Raw genomic sequence first — 26,115 nt, forward strand, 5'->3', positions numbered from 1 at the left:
GTTGTTCGTCGGGCAATTAACGCTTGAAGACACGCAATTTTCCTTGATTTTTTCCGAGTGTTTTCACTGTGGAAATGTCCTCGCCGGTTAGGGAGATCGAGGTGAACGTGGTGTCGTCGCCGGAATCGTCGAATTCGCGTAATCACTCGCCGGAACCGCCGGATTTCCGGCATGTAACTACGTGTTTTCCGGTGATCCGGACTAGTGATGACGACGAGAAGGATTGTGCAAATAGGGAGGCGAAAATGGTGACCGGGAGCACGCAGCAGAAGACGAACTTTTCGATTTCCAGCATTTTATCGCGGGATGAACCGACGATTAAGGGTAATAAACAGTTGATTGGTAACGGGCAGGGGATGTTGGAAGTCGGTGGACCGAATAGTGCAATGTTATCAAAGTAAGTTAGATTAAAATGTGTTTTTTTGTAAAAGTGCTTAAAAATTATGCATAACTTTAGGTGATACGGTTCACGATTTGATACTTGTGATATTTTGTCATAAAATGTTGTTAAAGAAGGTTTAAATTTAGTATTTTTTGGCTGTTTAAGCAACTAAATATTAGTGAAGAAATAGTCCATACTTGAATTGGTGTCGTAGGTTAAGGTAAAATGAAAATCCTGCAGTCTCCCTCTTTAATAAATAGATGGAGAGAGACTGCATGATTTTCATTTTACCTTAACTAAATATTAAGTATTTGTCACATATTAAATGATTTTTAACGAGAACTTTATACTATTACATAAAACTACGTCAAATGCTTGGAATTAGTAACACTTTAAGTGCGGCTCTGATTTAAGTTATTATTTTAGTAGTAAATAATGACGTAATTTGCCTTATGAGGTAACTAAAAGATATGAAAAATTATTTTAAATCACCGGCATAGGTCAGATATATAATTAGAATCAGATTAACATATAAAATATAAATATAATATTGTAAATAATTAAAATAATGTTTTCAGATAATATTTAAAACTAGCGATATATGCACTAACATCCATATACCAAACCTATAGAAGCTAAAAAAAGACATAATCTATATTGCTAAAAATAATTTAAAAACAAAACATGCAAGACCCACATACAAAGAGAAAAAAAAAGATACATTATACTATACCCAAATTAAATACTTAATAATAAATATATTTTCTATTAAAAAAACTAAATTTCACTGCAGGCTCATTAGAATTGACGTAATTTTTTTATGAAAAGTGTCACTAAAAACAATTAGAAGATTTGAATATATTGAATTGATTTGAGAAGTAACGTTGTCTATAAAAGACAAATGTGTATATAGCTTTTTGGTCTATATCTCCTTATGTGATTTTCTGTAATCTACTTTTATCATTACAATCCAAACAACAACCATAAACTGTATCACAATAATTACAAGGTAAAAGCACTAAAGTCTCACACAATAGGCGGAAATAAATAAACATTTTGCACATTTTTTAAAAGAAAAATCGTAATTTTCCCAATTTTCGAAAGTAAAAAGCCGATATTTCTCCGAATATTTAAATAAGTAAAAAAAAGACATATTTTTTTATATCACCATGTTTAAAATTAAAAAAAAAAAACATTGTAATTTTTTCTACTTTTCACTGCCACTTTTCCTAATATTTAAAGTAAAGAAACCGACAATTTTTCTTATTTCTATAGTCAACCATATTAACATTTTCTGAATTTTTTAAGTGAAAACGTCGGAATATTTCTTAAAGTAAGAATCATTTTTTTCTATTTTATTTCTCATACTTAAATTTGATATTAAGAAATAAAATTTATTTAACATTTGATAAATATAAGTTTAAATTATTGTAATAAAATATAGCTGTAAATGATTAAACAGTGGAAGAATTTTAAATGGAAATTAAAATTCTTAAATTTTTTGAAAATATATTTAGATATTATTAAATGAATATTGTTTTTAAATTAAAATGTTTGTTGCTTTAGAATGTTTTACCTGGACTTTTCTTAATGTTCCTACAACGTTTTTTATATTCTTATTCTAGCCAATGCCTGTGTATATATATTAGCTTATGAACAAAATACTTTTTTTAAAAGCGACATGAAAATATAAGTACTTGGAGAAAAATTATGTTCTATACCTAATGACATAAAAAACTACGCCTCCAGAATGAAGATTTAAGCACAATATTCTATAATATATAAAATATTACTATTATTATGTTTTCTGGGACTTTTCCACTTTATAATGTACCTCTCATTCGCTCAATAATTTTGACCTTATTATTGCTACACTGAAAGGAAAAATTACGAATCCTATATATTTTATGATTTTTCATTTTAATCCTTTAATACTTCCATTATTATCTGTTTTAGTACCACGTTTTTCCTAACATTTTATTCAGTACAATTTTTTTTACCAGACCCATAATGTTTAATTTCAATTTGGTAAATAAAAAGCCTCAAATTAAAATTAACTGAAACAGCTTGAGCAATACAATAAATCTCAAATTCTTCGTTGGTACCTTTAAAATTTAAAATTTTTAAGAATTTTTTAGTAATGTTTATGCTTAAATAGTACTGATATTAAAATAAATATTAAAATTTTCATCATATCATATAAATTTATGCATCACTTACCTATAATGTAGAGTTAAGCAGTACAACTTTTTAAAAGTAAAAAATCAATTTTCTTACTTTCTAAGGTATAATAAATAAATATTTTGCAAATTTTTTAAAAGAAAACTCACCATTCCTTGTCATTTTTAAAATTTTCAAAAGTAAAAAGGCGATATTTCTTCGACTGTTTGACTGCAATACTTTTGCATAATTTTTAAAATTACAATTTTTTAATTAAGAAAAAAATTAATAGTTTTTTTTGATACTTTCCATTGCCACTTTTTCTAATATTTGAAGAAAAAAAAATAAAAAAAATCGCTAATTTCTAAGGTCAAAACATACCAACATATTTAGAATTGTTTAAGTGAAAATGTTTTTCTTTTTCTTGATATTTTTCCTACTTTATTTCTTATTCTGAAATTTGAAATTAAAAAGTGGAAGTTATTAATTATCTCTTAGCGGCGCCTTTAATTTAGTTGGTAAAAAATACCTAGTGGAGCCAAAATATTTGTTTTATGAATTTTTATATTTTTTGTAAAATTGTAGTAATTTAATGCATTAGTAATAATAAAAAAATAAAAAAATGAAAATCTGCCAATCAGTTTTTTGTTAAATTTGAATAATTCGGTGGATCATATTGTGGACCACCGCGACACAAAATAAAAAAAAACTAAGAGAAAGATAACAAATTTATTTAAAAACTCATACAAACTTGGGTACTAAAAATTACGTTGCATAATAACTTTGGTAATACTCTTTACGTTTTCCCAAGCACAAAGGGACTTTACATATGGAACATACCCCATCCGTCCTTACTTTCATCTTCTTCTGGTACTTCTTGTAGGTTGATGAGCAGGTGACATCTGTCTTATCTCTAAGGGTACGTAAGGTTTGTATTTTTTTATTTCAACATCTGATGGTGCAACCAAATTTCTCTTTCGGTTTACAAGCGGTTCTGAGATTAAACCGTTTATGACACTTCGTCTAAAATCTTTAGCAGACATTTTTGGTAACTCCAACCTATTATAAATAATATTGGAATTTACAATTGATGCATCTAATAATTAAACAAATATTTGATGCCACCACTTTTTACTGCGACGGTCAATCTTGTAGTTAGAAAGTCTTTGGTCAAATATGTCGACTTCATTTATATTATTGAATTGTAATCGATTATAGATTGAGGACATGGAATTTCAGTAATTTGTCCACTTCTTTCTTTTCTTTTTACTGTTCCTACATCTTCTGGCTGATGAAAATTTGATAACATGTGAACACATCGACAGTCTTTGCATTTTGCAGCTAACAATCCGGTACTGCTTGTAAACCATTGCACATCATTGCGTTTCAAATTCTTGTCTGGTTTAAATTTTGGCATATGACGACGATTAATATTTACGGTTCCAACAGCATGGATTTTTCTTTCTTTCAATTGTTAAAATAGATCCACGCTAGTAAAAAAACTATCAACATATAACACATGGTCTTGATTTTCTAAGTGTTTTGTCATATGTGTAATGACTCTTGAACCAAGGCACTTTCTATCTCACCAGTAGGTGATTTTCCAGCGTACAAATCAAATTTTAGGCAATAACCAGATTTATCAGCTAACATCCACATCTTATACCCCCTTTTGATTGGTTTTTTTGGCATGTACTGCTTAAGGCTACTACGACCCTTAAATTTAATCATTAACTCATCAACTACAACTACTTGATTAGGAATTAGGCATTTTTCAAAGTTATGAGTTAACAGTTCTAGCATAGGGCGAATTTTATAGAGCTTATCATAATCTGGGGAAGATTTTGGAGGCATCCGAGAATTATTATTCAGATGGAGATGACTCAAGAGCCATCCAAGTCTTTTTTGGGTCATTACTGAGCTGATAAAAGCATCATGCAATTCGGGAGCAGTTGACCAATAATCCTTATAGCTGGGACTACGTTTGATACCCATTAACAAATTTATGCCCAGAAAAGCATTAATTTCACACTGATTTGTAGGGACGTAGCTCTTCCCAGTTGAAAGTTTTTCCTGCTCGGCATAAAGATTTGTTTGAAACACTAAAGTATTAATAAATTCCTTGTTTTTGAAGGTGGTAGACAATGGTACAGTGAAAACATCTTGTCGAACTTGCATTGTCTTATTTATTTAATGTAACACGACGTTTCGGTTGGTAAGTATCTCCAACCGTTATCAAGTGTAAACTGATTTTTACACTTGATAACGGTTGGAGATACTTACCAACCGAAAAGTCGTGTTACATTAAATAAATAAGACAATGCAAGTTCGACAAGATGTTTTCAATAAATTCCTTAGTAATAAACAGTTCAAAAATCATATACGATGTTGGATCATTAATGTCTTTGATGAACAAAAATGAGAAATAATAATAAATTATGTTAAGGAGTAATTTATACGTAATTCTTTAAAAGTGCAAATAAGCTATGCATAACTTTTCGTAGTACGATGCATATATATGTATGGTGATGATATTTCAAAATTATTAATCAAACTAAATTTATCTTTTTTTCGGATTCATAAATATAAATATAACGTCGGAAGTTACTTGACGTATAACACCCCTAATAAATTAAATTAAACCTAAATTTCTAAGCTAATGTACATTTTTATTTGTCCAAAATTGAATTATTTTGAACAAAAAGTTATTTTTAATTTCTACGCAAAATTTCTTAATTTTTAATGTAAATCCTTCTAAATATTAATTAAAAAACTACAAACAAGCTAAAATAAAATTAATTTAAGCTTATCTTTTAGAATACTTCGAATCATAGATTCTTTGTTGGCACCTTTAAATATTGAAATTTTTAGAACTTTTTCAATAAATGTATTAAAATAATTAAAACACTTTATGTAAAATTACTCATACTTTATATTTTTGAAATTTAAAGAAATGAAATTTCTTAAATATTTGACAAAAATTAAATTTAAATTAATGAAAAAAAGACCGTAAATTGTTGAAAAGTGAAAGAATTTCATATTGGAATTGAATTTCTTTACTGAATATTTTAATGCTTTACTGAATATTTTACATATTATATACAGTTTCTAAAAAAATTCCGAAAAATCTAAATTTTAATAATTTAATATTATAAATATACGTTTTTTGTACCCAAGTATTTTTCGAATACGTGCAGTTAAAATGAAAAATAAAATTAATTTTTATTGTCTCATTCTGCATAATCCTCTTAAAGCGCAAATAAACTATGCACAAGTTTATGTAATGCGATACACGTATATATTAGCCTATTATATTTCAATATATTTCGGATTATAATAGGCTCTATTACAGTTAATAGATGAAAAAGCTTGTAAATAAAATTTCAAGCAAATTTTATTTGCAAAATTTGTTTAATATTTTGAACGTAAATGTATTTTTCCAGTTTTATGCATAATTTTATTTAGTTTTAGGCACGGTTAGATATATCCTATTGATATTTTATTATTTAGATAGAAAATATCGTTTTTAATGAATTATTCTGCATAAACCTCCAAAGATGAGGCATAATTTCATAGAGTATGATGAACGTTTAAATATTTATTTGTGATTTTATGACTTAATTTATTATGAAATTGTGATGTTCAATGGATTCAGATCATCTGCCCATAATACCTCAAGTGAAGGCCCCTTAGGCAAGCAATTTTACTCAATTTGATTTTTATCAATGATATTTCCACAATTAATAGACATGAAAGTTTTTTGTTTTGTTAACAATCGACATGACTGTATGCAGGTGCAGACAGATCTTGAGAGGGTTCATAAATGGTATGGAAGAATCCTATTTAACATTCAGAAACATGATGTCAATTTTTTTACTTAAACATAAAATTGACGTTGCCTACTTGTAATAAATGATACTATACTTTGATGACTTCCAAATTTGAGGACCCTAGTGAGTTAACTAGCAATATTCTTCCAGGCAGTTAAGACCTATTACTATTTTTTGATTAAATACATGTTCTCATAACATTCTTTAAAAATCTAAATTTAACAAACTAAGGTGGCCAACTATCTGGAAAAAAAAGCTTTATTCCAGGACGGTTAATTAAGACTTGACGTTCTCTATAAATTTACGACATAGATTAAACCCCCTGGAAGAAATTTAAAATATTCTTCCAGGCAGTTGAAACCTGGAAGAAAAAGAAAAAAAGAAGCTGCTTTCATCTAAGCTGATTGAATACGTTTATCAACTGCCTGGAAAAAAATAAAAATATTTTCCAGACAGTTGAATTAAATTCTAGTGTTTTTTATTAAACACTGTCTGGAAGTAAGAAGTGATTTGTTCATGACCTGCATATCTTTGTTGATAAAAATCTTACCTTTGATGCTTGTATAGATATCATGAGATCTTCTTTTAAGATTCTAGGCTTCATTATCTATATCTATGAGCTTTGAATTTTTCTGTGCTTTGCATCTATACAAGAAGACACAATGTATTTTATCTGAACTCTTATGGTACCAATTTGGCCAAAAAAAGAGCCGATGTATAAAGCGTACAACTGGTTCAATGATATTTTGATGTGGTTGGTACCACTTTAAAAAAATTTCAATCTGTTCTTTTAGATAGAGCTTGATCGTTGGTTATTTAAGCATTTGAATGCATCATCTGTTACTAGTTTTATATTATCAGTAAGTGACTTTAATCTTGTTATTCGTTACATTCCTGAATTTATTTTATTATCTGTAAATATTTCAATAATTGACCTATTACTAGGATTTGTTTCCTATTGGAGAGTAAAACTTTGAATTTAATTTAAATTTGAATAATTTGCCAAATGGATCTGCCAATTTGCCAAATAGTATTAGGAAGTGTAAACATTTTTACATACTTACGTATGAAAATGTGAATTGCTCTATATATCTATATATCTTTAGAGCAAGATGTAGAATTCTTAAAAAAATGGTTAATCAACATTAAATAAAAGGTAAAAGTCATTATAAAAACTTGCATCATGCCACATAAAGTTATGCATAATTTTTTGAAATTTTTAGATGATTATTTAGATTTATTAATTACCCTTGTGCATATAGAACTAAAATAATAAATACCTCACGATCAAATATTAATAATTATTGAACCAATAGAAAATAAATCCGAATTGGAATAAACTCATTAATTTTCGTTCGATGCAATTTATCGGGAATGCATTATAATTTGGCAATATTACCGCGGGTATTTATCCAATACGAAACCCACGGCCGAATTTACCCGGAATCAAAAAATAATTATTATTTAGGCCTCTCTTTCTCTCTCTCTCTGGTTGCGTCCAAACAATTTTCCACATTTTCCCCGATTTTATCGTTGTAATTAATTGTTGTTTATTGCAAACTATTTGGCGTTTTATTTTAAATGGAAATTATTAATATTTAATGGACTTTTTACGGTGTTTCTTTTATAAAATATAAATCAGGGGAAAAAAAAACTTTAAAATCCTTAAAACAAGCCTTCTTCTTAAGGGTTGACTTTGTAAGAGGTGTTAAAGCCGAGGTGGAAATTCGGAAAATTAATTACGAAAACCGGTTAGAACAAGCCGAAGGAATAATTAAAAGCGACGACGGAAAGCGGCTTAGAGCAAACAGGCATTTCCCGTCGCCGTTTTAGTTTATGTGGGGAGGAAAAGGGGGAAATGCCTCCCCGATGGGAGAATCGTGGAGGCTTCTTATTGCCTCCGTCATACTCCCTTTTCGCATTTTCGCTTAAATCACTTTTAAATATTTTAAAAGTCTAGGAAGCGGAAGTCGATATTACTTTGACAGGGGTGTAGGTAAATATTTCGGTTTTTGATTTTAGGGATTTGAAAATCAAATAATGAAATCATGGTTTTTGAAGGCATTTTCAAACCACAAAAAATTTAAGATTAAAGATAATATAGGCAGTTTATAGGAAATGGCAAAAATTCTATTTTCAATAAAAAAATATTTAATTTTTTTTTTAACTATGAGAGGCGTCTTTTTGGGATTAAGAAACGTATGTTAAATAAATGGAAGGAATTGATAAGAATTAAATAATGCTATTCACGTGTAAAAAAATTCATATTGTCTTTTTTTATGAAATAATTTAAAAAGGCGCTTTTAAAATTACATGTTTGTCCATTTCAATAGATGATATTTAAGAAACATGTAAAAAAAAAATATATCTTTGAAATTTAAAAAAAATTACCTGAAATATTTTAAAAAAATAAAAAAAACAACCGCATTATTTTCATTTTAAAATAAAATATATTTGGATTTGATTTTACTGGCTAAACGGTAAATGTACTAGACAATAAATGCAGACAATTCAATTTTCTACATCTCACTCCATAGACACAAAGCTGTACAACTAACTGAAACAAAGTTAGAGGGGAGTTTTTTAAGAAACTCATTATAGACTGATAGATATATATATAGACTATAGATAGATATATGATAGACTATAGACTATTTTCTACGATGTACATACACATCTTGAGACACAGCGGTTCAAACGTTATGTAGTTGCCGCGATTTCCATCCTATTAGTTGATCATGGCAGCTGATGTGCAGGATTCCCGAGCTGCTAATTTGGACGTGAATACATTGATTTTATACTTTAATTAAGTATTTGTCTTATATATTATAAAAATTGTTAATGACGCAAGTTGTATACCGAAAGCGCAGACTCGGCACAAGTTAATAACACATATGAAATTCGAAAGGTCGTTAAAATATGAAGTACTGTTAAGAAAGGAAATGCGACTCTGGTTACACAGCCCGTATATATATATATACATCTTTTTGCAATTTTTTAATGTATTGAGGTGATATGGCATATATGAAGCATCTATTTCAAGCGGCAAATTTGAAAATGCAGCGTCTCAAAGTTTAGACTTTTGATAGTGTTACTTATGTTATCTACAAGCAAGAAGCAAATTTTAAAAACAAATTCAATTTGCTAATTCATTAATGCATAACAAAAGAAAAAAGTTACTGTAACCTTCTTTGTATTGATCTTTTCAAACAGACATTTTTAGTTGTGTGCGAGTTCACCGCATGCTGATCAAAATTACATGAATTTATCAAAAACTCTCAATTTTTTAAGGTATTAAATGTGAAAATTAATTATCACAATTATATCATATATGCATAAAAGTATACTGCGCTAAATATTCGATCAAAGTCTTTGGTAGCTTGAAAAAAACAAAAATAAAACTTTAAAACTTGCGTTGAAAATTATTTAGAATATTTCAAAGACAAATTTTATTAAAACAAAAACTCCCTAATAGAAGTAAACATTTCTTGATAATATTGATTATAAGTGCATTTTTTGTTATCGTGCTTATCCAATAAAATTATAATTTTTCGTTATCAAAATATTTTTATATATTTTACAACATATAAAAATTCTCATCATTAGTAAATTTCCATGCAACTGTGTCCCATATGCCATATGACATTCAACGCTGCTTTGAATATTGCTATTGATAATGATAAGATATTTGGACAAGATGCAAATAAAAATATCAAAATAATTATCACATCATAATAACAATATTTAATTTCAAGAAATCAAGCAGTATTTTAATATTTTTTCATATTTCTCTTCTGTCCGTGTAATGTTAGCTTTAAATAGTTGAATTGTTTAAATTTCTCGTCTTCTAAATTTGTTTTGTAGACAGCCATTTTCATACGAAATTTTATTAATGAATTTTCTTGATCCAAAGTACTCTTCCAAAAATAGACTAACTTTTTTTTATCTAACGATTTACGAGTATGTTACATAATTATAAAAGAGAATTTTCCACATTCAATGCAAAGTAATTTAAGAACGGCACATTATACCATCGACACTTTGTCTCAAGTCAATCTTCATTCCATTACACGGCTAACCTAAATACAAAAAACTTCTTCAAAAAAAGTTACTTTAACAAATACACAACTTAAGGTTCATTCGATTTCAACAAGATTTAACTAGCTTTTTAAATACTACAACCTAATAGATGATAACCCTTTAGTAAACAAATCGGCCACTCGCTCATTTGTCAAAATTTAATTTAATAAGACTTTACCAGAACAAATTGTTCTGACAAAATTAAGCTTAACATCTATATGTTTTAGCGTTTGTGTCTCAAGTTTTATTGAAGCAATTCTGATACATGATTGATTGTCTTCAAACACTTTAACACGCAACATCTTTATTAAATATCTCACTAAGAAGTCGAATTATAAATAAAACTTCTGACAAACACTGTCATAGAGCTACATACTCAGCCTCTGCACTAGATAATGAGACTGTATTTTGTTTCTTAGTAATTCAAACCTTTACGAAGAATCCTGAAATACTTTTACGGTCAATGTCCTTGCTGTGCTTGTTCATTTCTTGTATTAAAATCTAAATTTAACGGAGACATATTAAATTTGTCTAAAATTTTCTTGATAACGTAAATGATTCTAACAATGTCCAAGCTTAAAAGTGTCAAATAAGACTTATTTGTCAAAACCGACATTTTAAATTTAATTTTTAATTTACTTTCTGAATTACTCAAATCTGATCAAATCAAGAGTCAGAAACTAATATCAACCCATAAACATGTATTAACAAAAACATATTATTTTTAAAATATAATAAGTGGATCTGCCTTTAACCTAACTGAGCCTAACTCACATAATTAAGCATATCATACCAATATTTTGGTGATTGTGTTAATTCATAAAGAAACCTAAACAGTTTACAAACACTTTCATCTACATTTGGTAAACTTAACCCTTTTGGAATATACATATACACGGGTTGCTTTAATAAACCATTTAAAAAAAGGCGCCTTTTATATTCATCTGATGTATATACATAGTCCGTCCTTTTAACACTTAACTCACTAAAATTCTAATAGTCATCAATCGTGAAAGTGGTGCATAGACCCTAAGTCTGACTGCAGAGAACCTCCCAGAAAGGGGTTCATTGCCCATTTACCTCTTTTTTATTGTAAATCCGCTTTAACTGTTTGTTGTGTGAAAAAGGTGCAATTCCCCAAATGTTCTTTTTTAAAGATGATAAATTGTCTATTGTAGCATCCTGCTATCCCCTTGAAATAGCTTCTTCATAAGTCCCTTGAATATCGTCATTGCTAAAAGTATCTGGTCACAAGGCTTGCAGCTACATTGCACTCAGAATCGAAGTCAACGCAATACTCTTCTTACTTCTTTAGCATCTTACTTTCAATATTGTCATTATTAGTACGGTCTTCAATCTCGTTGCCGCTTTATTGATTATCGGTTTTTCCCTCTGCTTTTATACTTTCTTCTGCTCGTCAAATACAACATTTCTGACTGCCACAACTTCTTCCTTTTTTAAATCCTATAGAAGATCACCATTACTTCTGTAATTAATAAATAGCAATTTTCTTGGATCTAATTTAATATTTGCTCTTTGTTGTGGAGGTATGTGTACATATTATGCTATACAATCAAAAACTATTATTTTTCATAGATCAAATTCCTCTGAATTCCATAATTCACTGTTTTTAGTCCTGTGCATCAAATAGGCTGACACGGTTACTGCAAAACTCCAAAACTCCTTTGGCAAATCGACATCGATCATCTCGACTTCTCCATTATAGTGCACTTGAAACGTTTAACAACGCCAGTTTGCGGTGGGGTGTAGCTTAGTGTATATTAAACTTAAGTTTTACAATACAATACTTAAATTTATTTTTGACCAAATGTACATACTCTCTAAATTTATCAAAAACTTAATTATTCTTTTCTAAGAAATATCTAACAGTAAAATGTGTAAAATGGTCACTTTAACTAACAAAATACCTCTTCATTCATCAGCTGAAACCATGTCTAGAACCTTTTTTGCCTTCCTGGATTCATGCGAAGGTTTATACGGTGCTTAAGTCTGCCTGTTCTTCAATTAAGTTTCACACAATTCAATGCTTAGATACCTTGCACTTCTTTGCACTTTAACCATAAATCTTGTTCATTTATAATATTACTGCAAATATTTACCATAATGTCAAAAGCTAACTGGGCTGTAATATCTAGAATGTATACGATACAAAAAAGTTCACCTCCAGTTACTAAGTTTTTGATAATTTTTCCATGTCCAGTTTTAAAAATCACTTGAAACTCTTTCTGATCCAAACTTTTTACGGACAGTAAATTGTGAGATAAACTGGTACACAAAAGTAAGTTTTCCAGCTTTACACTTTTACCATCAGCCGTAATGCCGCGAACTCTACCTTCTTTTTTGTCTCTAAAATTTGACACTTTTTGGCAACGTCATGTCTTTGCAGTCAAAAAGACATTTTCCAAATTTTTTGCTAATCACATGGTCCATAACCCCAGTATCGATGACAAATTTACAGAAAATTTGCTATATTAGGTCAATCATAAGAGCCGTAATGGGAGTGTCACAGTCAGAAGAAAAAAATGATATATCTTTTTTTGTTTCCTTACGAATATGTATTACACTTAGCAAGTTTAGGACACTCTGTTTTCTTGTGCCCCTTAACACCACAATAAAAAAAATATTTAAATGGAAATGTTACTGCGACTACTGCTATTTGGAAAAATTTCCTTTTCATAAAAAAGGCTTCGCTTTCGTGTTCCTTAGCCTTAGTTAGTCTCGCGTTCTTAGTATTAATTTGCCTGTCCCATTCTGCAACAAGTTTATAAGTAACTACGTCTTAAGTTAAACCATCACCATTCTGACAATATTGTATAGCAATTGCTGCTGTACGAATATGGCATTAAGGCTATGCTATAACCTCACTAGTATTTAAAGATCCACCACAATTTTTAATTTCCACAGCCTTTCCCTCTTCTCAAAATCGAAAGGAAAATTTGGTAGAAATTTTTTTCCTGAAATCTTCAATTTCTTCATAATTGGTGGTTTAGCCTTTGTTACTTCTAAGATATTGAAAACACCGAAAAAACCAGATGATTCTCCGTTATTGCGAAATAATACAAGTGACACACCGCACGACGTCCCGAAAAATGGCGAGAATCTTCCGGAACAGCGTTCTGCCGAGTATATAAAGAACGGCATCGCCGATGGAAGTCAGTTGTTCAGAGTTCAAAATATTGGCTCGAGATTTAAATATGCTGAAAACAAATATTTCGAGTAGTAGTAAGTGATCATGTTCAGTAGTGTGAGTATGTAAATAAATTAGTTGACTATATTTGATTGTTTTAATTCACACCAAACGAATGATTAAAGCGCTACAATGTTATTGGACAGACATTACACAATTATATTTTTTGTCTCGACTTCCTTTCCCTTAAATTCTATTATCTGAGTACTATCTATAGGTGGCTCCTGTTCTAAATCTTCTAGAATATTATTCTGCTCCAGAAGCCTTATTCTGAAATCCCAGAACAGCCTGAATCATTAAATGCAACTGCAAAGTTGCTGTCCGAGTTTACTGTCATTTTGTCTGCATTTCCTTTTTCGTTTCACTACTCAAATTCTTATCTCTTTTGCTGATCAAAACTGTTTCGCGAAATCCCGAGTTATTACTGGCTATAATTCTAAAATACCTTAGTTTACCTGTTCTTATAACCTGTGGGAAATTATCACGCAGTGTAACGGCTCATCTAACAGACAAAAGATGATTTTTATTCTTATATTAAGTTAAATGAAAATCTACACTAATATCTACCATAATATAACAAGTTCTTAACCTACAAAAGCGTAGCGCAGCATTGCCAAGCTGAATTGTTGCCACATGACTAATATATGTTGCTACAGAACTGTTAAGCACTCCAAATAACTTAATTTGAATTTTTTATTTATTTATAAAAAAAAAAAAAAATATATAAGTATAGACAAGACTTCGCAATATATCGAGGCACTTAAAGAGAGTCTACATAAGCCGCTTTGGGAATCGGTTTGGCGGAAGTGACTGATGATGATGCTTCCGCTACTCAAGAAGTTAAGTTTCCTCCTCCTTTTGCTCGATCTCAAAGTGGAGCTGGAGCCGATGCAAATTTAATGTACTGATAAAGCGGCAAAGTGGAATGGAAGCCAAATCGTATCATCCAGTGACGGCACCCTCTCTAAATCTAAACAAAAATTATAAAAGGTTTTCTATGATGCATATTTTAATTAATTTTATTATTAGCTGTGTATCTAAATCGCCCCAATTCATCTATTCATCCAACATCAAATGTTAATAATTACAAATGTAGCAGCCGTCTAATTAACCGAAATTGGTGAATAATTTTCCGATATTCCGCGACCGGAATTATAAATTCAACAGTGAATAGTTAAAAAAAAATAAAACGCGGATTTGCTCCCTTTTCATCGGGTTTAATCTAAAATTGCTCGCCTTAATTGCATTCCCCATTTCAGCTTTTTTGAGCAGCATTTGATTTTGTACATTTAAATTGAAACGGTTGACAAGGGCTTCAAACAGTTTTCAACGATATTTATATTTTATTTGTGTATTTTAATCCTGTACCGATTTTTTTAAAGTGTTTAATGGATGGTTATTTTTTCCCTTTTTGATTTTTGAATGTTTTTTTTATCGATTCACGAGGTTTTACTAATAAATTTGTTAATAATAGAAGTAAAAACACTTTATTTCACACAATACAAGAACATTACTAAGGCAATTTACTACGATTTAGATTTTACATATTAAAGCAAAGAATCTACATTGTAGTTACTGTAAACTGCTATAGCTGTATATCCACTGTATGAGACATTTTGAAATTATCCAATATGAGATTTTTTGTTTTTGTTTCAGATTAGGAATAATGTCCCACTTCGGAGCCCTGGCTGCGGCAAGTAGTAGATACGCGGCCCTTTGTGGGGCGCCGACGGACCCCCGAAGTCTCCCTTGGTATTGGGGGCGTATGCCTGCGCCCCCCATATCCAGGGAAAAGCTGAGTCCCACAGGTAAGCTAATGTTTATACACAGAGGAGATTGCGGTTATCGCCTGTTTACTTCGAAATAGTTTGCTCTATGAATATCTTATTGTAAATATGGAAGCAGGTTTCTAAATATTGAATAATATTTGAGCTGTACAGGGTGTCCCAAGTTCGAAGGTAACCATTGGAATCTCGGAAACCGTTACAGAGTTACAGGGTCGGTTAAATGGAGGCAAAGTTGCGCAGTTTGGAGCGTAATAAAATGACGTTTAAGAAATTTTAATATTCCGGATACTTCCGGAGCTATCCGAAAGAAACTGATAACAATAAAATTGATAACAATAAAACTGGAAATTTGTCAAAATCGTTTTTACCTTCTACCGACTGTATTGAAAGAGATATCGGAAACTAAAAACAGTTTTTCATTGCCACCTTTAATGTCCTACAACATGACGCAAAAAAAAAAATTAAACCGAGGTTTCGTTTTTTTTTTTCGATCATCATCAACTTTATTTTTTCTTATTAACACGATATTGGATTTTTTCATTCTTAAAAAATATTTTTAATTGCCTTTAAAATTAGGTATCGCACTTGCATGTCCGATTACTCCTTCTAGTACTTCCCATAAGAACTCCATGAGTGCAAGAGAGAAAGATATATTAATGGGATTTCCAAATAAATTGATTTTATACAAACTGAAGCTATAAAATAATATTATGTATTTGATATAGTATTTTTTTTAAACCAATTCAATGAAAATGTATCTTTTCATTTTATTAAGTTTAACCGGCTAATGTCATTCTGTCATGGGCTACAATATAAATTAAAAAAAAATAAAAATATTAGGTTAGGAAAGGATACATTTTCATTGAATTAGTTTAAAAAAAAAACTATATTAAATATAGAGTATTTGATTTTGATAGCTTCAGTTTATATAAAATCAATTTATTTGGAAATCCCATTGATACATCTTTTTCTCTTGCACTCATAGAGTTCTTATAGAAAGTACTAGAAGGAGTAATCAGACATGCAAGTGCGATACTTCACTTTAATGAAATTAAAAATACTTTTTAAAAATGAGAAAATTCAATATGGTGCCCATAAGAAAAAATAAAATTGATGTTGGTCGAAAAAAACCGAAACGTCGGATAAATTTTTTTGCGTCATGTTATAGAGCATAAAAAGTGGCAATGAAAAACTGTTTTTAATTTTCGTTTTTTTTTTAAATAAAGTCGATAAAAGGTAAAAACGATTTTGACAAATTTCGTTTTTTTTGGATATCTCCGGAAGTATCCGGAACTTTACAATTTTTTAAACGTCATTTTATTAAACTCCAAATTGCGCAAGTTTGCCTTTATTTAACCGACCCTGTAACTCTTACGGTTTTCGAGATACCAGTGGTCACCCTCGAATTTGGGACACCTCGTATAGTATCAGTTAACAGAATAACTCTTATTTCATTAGACATAAGCTGTACAATCAAGTCGAGGCTCTAAAGTCCAACTGGCGTCAACCAAATATCACTCTTATAACTCATGAACAGATAATCTGTTAACGAATTTATTGACAGTTTTCGGTAGACAAATTGTTGTACTATTAGTTTGTTTTTTTAAGTATTTCAGTGTTTTTTTATTCGTAGCTTTAACCTGTAGAGTTATTTCAATTAACCGATCGCTTATTGGGTTGCATGCTCTACATACTTCGATATTCCTTTTGATATATTATGCTATTTGGTTTCAAAGTGCCCTTTTTCCTTCCAATGAGTCTCAGGTATTACGCATATGTTTATGTTTTCTCTGATTAGTTCTCTTCGATACCACAATAAAAATGCTACTACGACTACTGCTATTTTGAAAAATGTCCATTTCATAAAAAAGGTTTCGCTTTCCTGTTTTTCGCAGATTTAGTTCTCTTTCCGCTATGTGGACAGAGAAAAACAAACCACCTGGTGGTCCTCTGACGTTCTATGCCGCTATTTCTATTTCTCTCCTACTTTCTAATTTCAGTATTAATTTAGCAAATTCATACCTGTCTAAATAGAGTCGGCTTAGGAGTAGATTTACGGCGGGGCAAAACCCCAATGGGCTTAGGAGATATCCCTAAAATATACTTCTGCAAATTCTGCTTACTTGAATATTGTTACCAGTAGAGTTAGACCGATTGGGGGTTAGATATTGATAGTAAGGTATAAAAAAAGATGCGGTCATCTACTTTGTAGAGTTTGTTCTAGTTTAGTGGTTTAAGATTACCAGATTTCGAGTGGTATGATAGTACCTTCCGTAAGAAACTCTTAAAACCGTTCTATCATTTCATTGTGGTTGGTAATGTGTTTGCCAGATAAGCAGAAAACGACTACTAAGAAATATACAGGAAATTTAGTGTCAAATCTCGTTACTAGAGAGGCCCTCATCTAGTAGATCCTGATCTTTTCTGGTATCATTTCATCCAAAAGCATTTTTTTACTTTCTGGATCATATGCAAAATACAGCTTACTACATGTAATATCATATCACATATATAATCAGTAGAAAGATAAAACTGCATGGCTTTACATATGTTCTCAACTTCTTCTAAAGGACTATTTTTATCAGCGAATTTTACGATCATTTAAGAAACTAATTGTCTCTGTTCAAAATTCTCTTTTGTGGACCAATTTCTTTTCACAATTTAGGATATGAAAATACCATATTAATGACATCATTTATATGATCATAACCTTCTTTAGTTAGATTTAGATTAACAGTAAACAAGGAATTGTATTCTATGCCATCATCAAATAGACAATTTTTTTTTTAAAACAGAGTTTACTTCATGATGATCCATTTAGTAGATCAAAAGATATTAACTGTAGAGTCTCAGGTCAACGCTCCAAGGTCAAACTGGCATTAATCAAACTTCAAATGGTTAGAACTCATGAACGGATAATGTGTTAAAAAAATTTATAACAGCATTTGGTAGACAATGTGCTGCAGTAAAAGTATGTTTTAATTGATGATAGTCAGAAAACTACTGCTAAGCAAAATACGATTTTCTCGCTAGGAAGGTTTCTAGACTCTAAGTCTAAAATCTTATAAAATAACAGACATCTAGCTTAAAGGGTGTATTTAAAAACCATAAAGCAAACAACTTTCTATCAAATAAAATTTATTTTAAGATGATGGCTTTGGTAGATCAAAAGACATCGAATGTAGACTCTCAAGTCAACGTTCCAAGTGTCAATTAACACCCACCAAATTTCAAATAGTGATAACTCATAAAAGAATAATCTGCTAAATGAATTTATGACAGCTTCCGGTAGACAATGTCATGTATTAATTTGTTTTAATTGATAATAGTCAGAAAACCACTGCTACGCAAGAAACAGGAGATTCTTGTGTCAGATCTTCTTATTATGAAGGTCTCCAGCTTCTAGGCCTAAAATCTCATTAAATAATCGACATAGAATTAACAGAACGTTAAACAGACGGTTATTTTCCAAATAAAATTTATTTTGTTTATGATCATTTTGATGGATCAAAAGATTTCAACTGTAGACTGTCAGGTCGACGTTCCAAATTCCATCCTGGCGTCAACCAAATTATAAATAGTGATATCTCATTAATGGATAATCTGTTAAGACATTTTATAACAGCTTTCGGTAGAAAATGTTTTAACTATAGATATATTTTAGTTAATTGTATTTAGGGAACTACTGCTAAAAACAATACAGGAGATTTTCTTGTCAGTTCTTACCCCTAGGGCAATCCTCAACTTCTGGTTATAATATCTCATAAAATAACAGATGTATAATTTTAAAAGGTTTTATAAAAATCATAGTATAGATAATTTTCTTTAATTTCTCATTTATTTGATGATGCTTGCTTTAATAGATCAGAAGATATCAAGTGTACGCTCTCAACTCGACGCTCCAAGGTCCAACTGACGCCAACCAAATTTCAAATGATGATAACTCACGAACAGATAATCTGTTAAAAAAAATATTACAGATTTCGGTAGATAATATATTTTATACTATGGATTTATTTTTATTATTGATCACTACAGCTAGAAATGTTACACGAGATCTCATTAGGGAAGTCGTCAGCTTCCAGCTCTAAAATCTCATCAAATAACCGACGTAGAGTTTTAGAGCTTTTAATAAAATCTGTAGAATAGACCATTAATAAAGTTACTTTCATAACGACCTCTTTGGTAAATTAAAAGATATTAAGTATAAACGCTCCTATGTCCAATAGACGTCAACCTATTTTTAAATAATGATAACTCATGATTAGATGCTATATTAAGAAAATTTATTTATTGATAGCTTTCGCTGGAAAATATTTTGTACTATAAGTTTATTTTAATTAATGATAGTAAGAAAACAACTACTAAGAAAGATACAGAAGATTTTGGTACAACATCTTCTCATTAGGAAGGCCCTCAACTTCTAGGACTAAAACTTCCTGAAAGAACTAATATAGAGTTGTAGAACTGAGATTCGTAGAACAGACGATTGTTTTTCAAATGAAGTTTATTTAATAATGATCAGTTTGATAGATTAAAAGATATGAACTGTAGACTTTTAGGTCGGCGCTCCAAGGTACAACTGGTTTTAAGGTGTGTTAAGAAATTTTATGACACTTTTCGGTAGACAATGTCTTGTACTACAAATTTATTTCAATTGATAGTATTTAAAAAACTACTACTAAAAAAGATACAGGACATTTGCGTGTCAGGTTTTCTCAACAGAGAGATCCCCTGGTTCTATGTCTAAAATTAATAATAAAAAATTTTCTTCTAAGTACTATTAATTCTATAATGAACCTTATATATTTTCATGAAAGAATGGTGTTTAGTAATTTTAGGATTTATTTCGATAAACAATGTCTTGTGTCGTATTTGTGTGTCAGATCAAAATCTTGTTTGTCATTAGAGAGATGTTTTGCTTTTGAATCCATATTCTTATGAAATATTAAATGTGCAGTTTGACAGGCCTTTGCAAAATCGTAGAATAAATCATTTTCTACCAACTACTCTTTATTTAATAATGATCGCATTACTAGGTCAATAAAAATTCACTGTAGACTCTCAGGTAGCCGCTAAAAGGTGCAACTAACGTCAACCAAACTTCAAATGGTGATAACTCATGATCGGATAATATGCTAAAAAAATGTGTGACAGTTTTTGATTAACAATATTTTGTACTATAAGTTTGTTTTATTAATGATAGTCAGAAAACTACTACCAAGAAAGATACAGGAGATTTTCGAATTAGATCTTATCCTTACGGTGGTCTTAGCTTCTAGATCTAATATTTTATAAGATAATGAACTTAGAGCTTTAAAAGTCTCAACAGGATTCATAGAATAGACAACTATTTTGTAAGTAAGGTTTATTTTATAGATTGCTTTATTTAAAGATATCAACTTTAAACTCTCAGGTCAACGCTCCAAAGTCCAACTGGTGTCACCCAAATTTTAGATAGTGATATGTCGTGAACGAATGCTGTATTACAAAATTTTGTGACAATTTTTGCTTCAAAAGATAATAACTCTAGACTCTCAGGTAGACGTTCCAAGTTCCAGCTACTTTCAACTAAATTTTAAATAGTGATAACTCATGAATGGACGATTTGTTAAAGAATCTTGTAACCGTTTTTGAGAGACAAAATCTTGTACTATAAGTTCGTTAAAATTGATAATAATCCGAAAACTACTACTAAGAAAGATCTCTTGTAGAGATCTTCATGTTAAATCCTGTTCCTAGGGAAATACTCAGCTTCTGGATCTAAAACCTTATGAAATAACAGTTGTACAATTTTAGAAGTCTTTACAAACACCGTAGAATAAATAGTTTTCTTCCAATTATTATTTATTTGATGTTGATCACTTGGGTAGATTAAAAGATATCTACTGTAGACTCTCAGTTTGATGTTTTCATTGGGCGTCAACCAAATTTTAAACAGCGATATCTCAAAACCGAAAAGTGTATTAAGAAATTTTATGACACTAATACATAATATAGATAATATAATACACATTTAAAATAAAACCTTAAATTAACCTAAAATTTAAATCAATAAAAATAAAAAAATGCAAATAAATTGAAAAAACTGTGTGCTTGGACAAAATGGCATACATATACAAAAACACAAAAAGTCTCACATGCAGAAAAATAAAATTTAAGTCTGAAATAAAATAGCAAAAATAAAACAAAATACGAGTTTGAAAAACAAAAATAAAATAAATACACATACAAACTACAACTACATAAATAAAGGTAAAACAAATGATAAAACAAAGTATGTATAAAAATAACTAAAAATTACTGTTTAAAAATTTATAAGTAAAATGAAACAACTAAAACTAAGAATAAAATGTTAACATGTAAAGAATAAAAACAAAATAGGACAAAAATTTTTTTTTCAATAAACTAGTTTAAATTATCACAGATTTTGATTTCAGTTGGCAACTTATTAAATTCAATAAGTCTTATGCTGAGTACAGAATTCAACATCCGACTAGTATTGCATCTATCAAGAACAAAGTCTGTATTATTTCTGGTGCAGTAACTGTGGACCTCTCCGAACATTCTTATTTTATCATAAATATATGTGGGTAGTATACGTTGTTTTAATTTAAAAAGAAATACATACACACTAAACACAATCCTTTGCCTGATAGACATCATACCTAGCACACTTAACATAACAATAACAGGAGTGTATCGATTGCATTTTCTCATATTTTGAATTACTTCAAACTGTTTCACCTTGTATTTAGGTAGGTTGAACAATAATGTGGAGCAAAACTGCAAATAGGAAACAGAAATGGCATTATATAACAGGAGCTTTGTATGCATTGATAAGTTTTTTCCAACTCTATTAATAAACCCAACTTTCCTAGAAAATTTTCTTATGGCGTAATCTGCATGTGCGATAAAATTCGAATTTGCATCTAAAATTGTACCCAAATACCTTATTTCTTTTTCATATCAGTTACCATCTGATCAATATTGTTTCCTATTATATAAATTATTGTGTCATCTGCAAATAACACAGTTTTACATTTTTGTATAACTTTTACTATATCATTTGTATATAATAAGAACAATAATGGACCCAAAACTGTTCCCTGGGAACACCAAATACAAGGACCTCAGAGAGACTATTTAATAAATGAGACTATACTATGACTGTATTTTAATAATAAAAAATTTTCTTCTAAGTACTATTAATTCTATAATGAACCTTATATATTTTCATGAAAGAATGGTGTTTAGTAATTTTAGGATTTATTTCGATAAACAATGTCTTGTGTCGTATTTGTGTGTCAGATCAAAATCTTGTTTGTCATTAGAGAGATGTTTTGCTTTTGAATCCATATTCTTATGAAATATTAAATGTGCAGTTTGACAGGCCTTTACAAAATCGTAGAATAAATGATTTTCTTCCAATTACTCTTTATTTAATAATGATCGCTTTAGTAAGTCAATAAAAATTCACTGTAGACTCTCAGGTAGCTACTCAAAGGTCCAACTAACGTTAACTAAACTTCAAATGGTGATAACTCATGATCGGATAATAGGTACGCTAAAAAAATGTGTGACAGTTTTCGATTAACAATATATTTTACTATAAGTTTGTTTTATTAATAATAGTCACAAAACGAGATTTTCAAGTCAAATCTTCTCCTTACGGTGGTCTTAGGTTCTAGATCTAATATTTTATTAAATAACGAACATAGAACTTTAAAAGTCTCAATAAGTTTCATAGAATAGATAACTATTTTGTAAGTAAAGTTTATTTTATATAAAGATTGCTTGATTTAAAGATATCAACTTTAAACTCTCAGTTCGACGTTCCAAAGTCCAACTGGTGTCACCCAAATTTTAGATTGTGATATGTCCTGAACGAATGATGTATTAAAAAAAATGTTGTGACAATTTTCGGTAGACAGTCTTGTATATACTATTAATTTGTTGCAATTGATGATATTTAGTAAACTACTACTAAAAAACATACACAAAATTTTCATGTCAGTTCTTGTCACCAGGGGGATTCTCTGCTTCTGATAAAATCGTAGAATTCATGATTTTCTTCCAACTGTCGTTTCATGATGATGGCTTTGATAGATTAAAAGATAATAACTCTAGACTCTCAGGTTGACGTTCCAAGGTCCAACTATACTATCAACTAAATTTTAAATAGTGATAACTCATGAATGAACGATTTGTTAAAGAAACTTGTAATCGTTTTTGGGAGACAAAATCTTGTACTATAAGTTCGTTAAATTTAATAATAATCCGAAAACTACTACTAGGAAAGATACAAGAGAAATAACAGTTGTACAGTTTTAAAAGTCTTTACAAAAACCGTGGAAAAAATAATTTCCTTCCAATTATTCTTTATTTGATGTTGATCACTTGGGTAAATTAAAAGATATCTACTGTAGACTCTCAGTTTGATGTTTTTAAGTTCCATTGGGCGTCAACCACATTTTAAACAGCGATATCTCAAAAACTTAAATAAAGAGATAAATTTTCTCAATAGCTTCTCAAACTGGTTTAAATTATCACAGATTTTGATTTCAGTTGGCAACTTATTAAATTCAATAAGTCCCTTGCTGAGTACAGAATTCCACATCTGACTAGTATTGCATCTATCAAGGACAAAGTCTATATTACTTCTGGTCCAGTAATTGTGGACGTCTTTGAACACTCTTATTTTATCATAGCTATATGTGGGTAGTAGAAGTTGTTTTAATTTAAAAATAAACACATAGACACTAAACATAATCCTTTGCCTGACAGACATCATACCTAGCACACTTAATATAACAATAACAGGAGCGTATCGGTTGCATTTTAGGATTAGTCTCATTGCTCTATTTTGAATTACTTCAAACTGCTTCACCTTGTATTTAGGTAGGTTGAACAATAATGTGGAGCAAAATTGCAAAAGGGGAACAGCAATGGCATTATATAACAGGAGCTTTGTATGCATTGACAAGTTTTTTCCGACTCTATTAATAAACCCAACTTTCTTAAAAAAATTTCTTATGGCGTAATCTGCATGTGCGATAAAATTCGAATTTGCATCCAAAATTGTACACAAATACTTTTTGTTTCTTTTTCATAAAAAATACTCTCCCCACCTACACTGATGTTCACATTGTCAATATTTATTTGATTATTTTCCGATTTTTTGGTAAAATGCCAGCTGAAAGAGGACCTCAGAGAGACTATTAAATAAATGAGACTATACTATGACTGTATTTTAATTAATGATGTTTAGAAAACGAGTACTAGGAAAGACAGGAGATTTTCATGTCAGTTCTTGTCACTAGAGAAATCCTCTAATTCTAGGTAGAAAGTCTCACGAAATAACAAATGCACAGTTTTAGAGGTTTCTATAAAAAGTGGTTTAGAAGATTTTCTTTTAACTAACGTATACTTAATGATTAGAGCTTGATTAAATAAAAAAATAATAACTGTAGACTCTTAGGTCTACGGTTCAAGGGTCAACCGACGTCAATCAAATTTTAAATAGCGATATTTCATAAACGAATTGTTACTAGGGAGTACCTCAGCTTTTGAATCTAAAATCTCATGAAATAACAAATGTACGGTGTTCGAGATCATTATAAAAATAGTAGCTTAGATGAGTTTTTTCTGATGATTTTAGCTTAGATGACTGAAACAGTAATATCTTAAGATTTTTGAATAGCTTTCGCTAGCCACTATTTCATTCGATAACTTTCATTTAATGATGCTCATCAGAAAACGTCTGCTAAGAAGTTTACAAAGAGATTTTCCTAGTAATTATCCCTGAAGCGATGTCAAATTAAACAAGCAAGTAAAAATTAAACGTTCAAGCCCTCCTAAGGTTTCCGAAGACTTACTTTTAATTTCGGGTTTTAGGTTATATTCTAATCGCGGAAGCCCCCCAACAGCGGCAACGTCGTCGAGAGGCACGAAAGCGCAATCTTGGCAAACAATAAAAGTGCTCCTTAATCCGCTTTTCCGCGGTTTTACCTCCCCCTCTTATCTGTCGTCTATCGCATTATATTGTTTCCGTTTTTCTTTTTAAACTCGACCTCTAAATTTTTCAATAAATTGAATTTTTTTTAATGTTCTCATGATAAATGTGAAATACGTCAAATTATCTTATCTATCACTAACAAACACTCGGCTGGTGATTATGGAATTCCCTGCTGTCTCTATTAAAAACGTCCTTGAATTTTTGGTGACAACGATTACATATCTTGTTAATCTGTCATTTCCATCGGCTTTGAAGAACTCTATCTAGTAAGTTTTTGAAAAGTCTACTCAAAGAAATTTTTTTTAGTAAATACCAGCTTGGTTACAGGACGGGTCGCTCTACACAAGATGCAATTTTATCCCTATATTCTATGTAATAAGTATTAACCTAATGATGGATAAATTTAATGACTGTGGTATGCGTGGTCTTGCCCATAAATGGATTAAATCCTACCTGACCGGTAGATATCAAAAAACGATATTAAACAACGGAAATGTTTTAGTTGCATCTGAGTCCCTACCAATTGTTAGTGGTGTCCCACAGGGTAGCATTTTGGGCCCACTGTTATTCGTTATATTTTTTGATAGCATCTTGGACAAATTTCCCGGCAACCATATAGCTGCGTTTGCAGATGATGTGGTTATATCAAC

At 30.2% G+C, this 26,115-nt stretch overlaps 1 protein-coding gene and 1 long non-coding RNA gene across 2 annotated transcripts in view; both read left to right on the forward strand.

Annotated features, from left to right (window-relative positions):
* LOC126746158 (homeobox protein Hmx-like) overlaps positions 1-26,115 on the forward strand; it is a 31,825-nt gene continuing 5,710 nt past the window's right edge. The window contains exons 1-2 of the mRNA XM_050454285.1: positions 1-397; positions 15,317-15,468. Of these exons, the coding sequence (XP_050310242.1) occupies positions 75-397; positions 15,317-15,468 (475 nt within the window). The 5' untranslated portion in view covers positions 1-74. The remainder of the gene's footprint in view (positions 398-15,316; positions 15,469-26,115) is intronic.
* On the forward strand, positions 20,567-21,287 carry LOC126746442 (uncharacterized). The gene is made up of 2 exons (XR_007663895.1): positions 20,567-20,804; positions 20,864-21,287. It is a non-coding gene; the product is annotated as an uncharacterized LOC126746442 (long non-coding RNA).

This window comes from Anthonomus grandis, chromosome 17 (assembly GCF_022605725.1).
Source record: "Anthonomus grandis grandis chromosome 17, icAntGran1.3, whole genome shotgun sequence".
Taxonomy (NCBI): domain Eukaryota; kingdom Metazoa; phylum Arthropoda; class Insecta; order Coleoptera; family Curculionidae; genus Anthonomus; species Anthonomus grandis.